Consider the following 3,260-nt stretch of genomic DNA (forward strand, 5'->3'; position numbering starts at 1 on the left):
GTATTTTGTAAATCATTTGTAAAAAAGGAATGTGCCAATTGTTTGCTTGAATAAACTTTTATTACTGTTCATATTTGCTCCATTTCCTTTTTCGCAGCCATATTTATCCCTCCCAGAATTGTTGATTAGAATACAATACACTAACATTTAGTTGATTTTATACTGGTAATTAGAGGATTAATGTACTAAACATTAGAGTGATCCACTAATCAGTCCGATTAGAGGATTTCACTCTATTCTTCAGAGGATCCTTTCGGTTCGTATTATAGAGGAATGTCATCTAATCGTTAGTAAATTCCACTAAAATCTAGAGGACGATTTTCTGGGTGAGGAAGAAAATTAGAATTGGTCTTCAACTGGCCCACGGCTGGTCCAGTACGGTCCAGTAGGACCCAGGTCTCGGCCCCCGCACTGAGTAATATCTAGGCCAAGCCCTGCGCGGCCAATGGTGAGGGTAGGGTACTGGGACAGTCTACAACAAAATTTTCATCTGTGATTAGACACTGAAAAAAAAATGGTCATACACGAAAGTAGGGAAAATAGAGTACACACCTCACGAACACGCGGCATAGACGAAGGGGAAGGGGGCATCACTCTGATGCGCCTGGGGGGAACGACTAACGCAGGCCGACGGACTGACATCAATGGCACCACAGAGGGAAGGTTGACAGGCGGACTGGCAGCAGTTGAAGTAGCAGAGGGAAGGCTGACAGCAGCTGAAGTAGCAGGTCCAGTAGTCTGAGTCGACTTCTCCTTCGTTCGACGTACTGGCGTCTGCGTGCATACTGATGATGATTTACGGCGAGGAGTGCTACTCTTAGTGGGCACAGGCGTTAACAGCCCGAGGGGGTCCTGGGCGTTTGCCCCCACCCATGGTGTTGGGACCTATGAACAGATGAACAAAAAACATGGTTAGACACATTGACGTGGTACATGCACGTGAGGGGAAAAAAGTGCTTACAGCACATGAACCACCAGGCGCCACCCCGTCAGGAAATTGAGGCAGAGGCTCGGGCTGAGGGGGTGGAGGGGGCGACGGCGGCGGTAAAAGGACCGACTGAAATTTTCGAAAACTAGCGTAAAAAAGGAGCGAGGGAGGGGAAAAAAAAAACAAAAAACAAACATGCAGATACTCACCTTATCGTCCTTGTACGGGGCGAGCGGTTTAATCGGCACTTTGCGTGCCACAGCCGGTCCTCCTGGCCCCGGATCGCGTGGCGGCGGCGGCGGCATCCGACACTGCTCCAGCCACGCGTGCATGAAGTCAAGAGCCTCACATGGGGGTGAAACCTGGGCCTTCTCCTCCTCCTCCCAGGGGGACGGCGCCCTATTCTCCTTGTCAGGATCCTCCTGAAACAGAACAAATTCGATGCAGTTAGTAACAAGTTCCAACCCTTTCGTCACACGATCCATTACTTGCAGTTTCGGTGAATCAAAAGTGCAGTTAACGGAACGTGACTTGACAACGGCGAGAAAAGTACATCGAAAATATAGGGTGTAAAAGCACTTACAGCCGGCTCGTCCCTCGGGGTGCCCGGGCGCAGGGGCAGCTCTGGGAGAGGTGCAGCCGGTGGAGGGGTGCCGGTGGGGAGGGGTGGCAGCCATGAAGCAGGTGGAGTGCCGGTGGGGAGGGGCGGCAGCCATGAAGCAGGTGGTGCGGGTACATGCGACGGGGAGGGCGGAGTCGTAACCTGCTGGACCTCCCAGGGGTGCTGCGCACTCTCACTCTCATCTTCACAAGATGAGGACTGAAACCATTAAGGGTAAAGAATCGATTAGTTTTCAAGGCAAAACACAAAGAAAATCACATGCCATTACCGGCCGTTCTCAGTGGAACCGCAGATATCGGCGTGCGAAATCACGATGTACGATTCCGATTGTATTCACATTTCTTTAGCACTGAATACACGTGGAAACATACAGCATGAGGGAAAGCTTCAAAAACTTCAAGAAAGCAAAACACATGCTTTAGCGAGAATTTCAGAAGCAAGCAAGCAAGCACTGTTGAGCTGCGCAAGGCAGCTGACTTACACAGACGTTGACGGGGCCTCCATGGCAGCGTCACTCCCACCCACCCACATGGACGAACAATACCTCACCAGGAAGACTAACTATACCGAGCGCGACGGCGAGACACGACTGGGATTCGAACCCTGACCCGGCCCGGTGCTGCAGAGCACAGCACAGTACACTGTAGGGGAGGGGCGGCGCGGCAAGCCGACAGCCAGCCTTAGGTGCGAGAGAGAGCGAGTCGGCGCGGCAGTCAGCTGACTGCGCCCCGGCCGCCGGCGGGAAAGGTTTCCCACGCTCGCGGAAACGCCTCAAACGAGGCGGGGGACACGGGGAGCATGACGGAGATCAAGAACGAGACGTTAGGACACAATCTACTGCGCGGCGCGGTGCAGCACAGCCAGCCATGGCACGGCGTGGCGTGGCGCGATTCCGAGAAGCGCGCGCCGGACAAACGGACACGCCGGCCGGCGGCCAACGACAAGTTAAAACAAGACGCGGTTTGAACGTAACGGACACAGCCTGCCCGGCACGGCGTAGCGTGGCACGGGCGAGGCAGACAAAATAAAACATGACGCGGTTTGAACGAACACTACACTCAACAGAGCTGGAAGGGAAAATAAATTTTGGAGGTTACCGATTTGAATAAGAAAATACGGTGCGAGGAAACGCCACGGCTCTACAGAGAGTCGAACGGCCTCGCACCGGTACGAAATCGGGTATAGCTTCCGCCTTAGAAAAATCCTACCGAGCGAGGTTATCGCACCGGGAGGACAAACAGACAGAGCTTCGCCACAACGAGAATCACGCACTCTACTCACCATCATGAGGTCCTCAGCCAACACGTCGAGCTGTATGACGTCGACGTCCTGGTCGTGGGCCGAGTCTGACGACTCCGACGACGACGTGCCGTCCAGGACACGTCCCTTCCAGACTTCACGGGAGTAGAAGCAGCGACTCATCGTGGCAGACACGGCGAAGGCGAAAACACAAGTGCCGCGCTGGGCCGGCGGCGCGCCTCAATTTATCCACCACCCCCTGCCCTTTTCCTCCCGCCGGCGGGGAGGGGGTTTCGCGCGCTTTTCGCTCATTGGCCAAAAATCAGTATTTTAGACGAATCACAGCGAACCTCCCGGACGCGTTACTCTCATAGCGAGATTGCGAGTGATTTTGAACGCGCCGAAAAGAAAAGTTGGTTGCATTCATCATTTAAAATCGTCTCGCAGTATTTTTTCTCTTCGGAAACGTTG

General features: G+C 53.5%; 1 protein-coding gene across 1 annotated transcript; it reads right to left on the reverse strand.

Moving 5' to 3' along the window:
- Positions 1–352: 352 nt before the first annotated feature.
- On the reverse strand, positions 353–2,972 carry LOC117643336 (amyloid beta A4 precursor protein-binding family B member 1-interacting protein-like). The gene is made up of 4 exons (XM_034382182.1): positions 2,832–2,972; positions 1,138–1,350; positions 553–885; positions 353–472 (listed from the first exon to the last, which is right to left on the reverse strand). The coding sequence occupies exons 1-4, from the start codon at positions 2,970–2,972 to the stop codon at positions 353–355; spliced, it is 807 nt and encodes a 268-aa protein (XP_034238073.1).
- Positions 2,973–3,260: the final 288 nt, after the last annotated feature.

The sequence above is a fragment of the Thrips palmi genome, unplaced genomic scaffold (genome assembly GCF_012932325.1).
Source record: "Thrips palmi isolate BJ-2018 unplaced genomic scaffold, TpBJ-2018v1 HiC_scaffold_17, whole genome shotgun sequence".
NCBI lineage: Eukaryota > Metazoa > Arthropoda > Insecta > Thysanoptera > Thripidae > Thrips > Thrips palmi.

What these genes read in the sequence shown, in the direction of transcription:
- LOC117643336 (XM_034382182.1), bottom strand. Translation starts at nt 2,972, where the DNA reads ATGAGTCGCTGCTTCTACTCCCGTGAAGTCTGGAAGGGACGTGTCCTG. An exon ending in TGGCTGAGGACCTCATGATG is followed by an intron (nt 1,351 to 2,831) that starts GTGAGTAGAGTG and finishes GTTCTGTTTCAG; the next exon opens with GAGGATCCTGACAAGGAGAA. An exon ending in CTATGCCGCGTGTTCGTGAG is followed by an intron (nt 473 to 552) that starts GTGTGTACTCTA and finishes ATTTTGTTGTAG; the next exon opens with ACTGTCCCAGTACCCTACCC.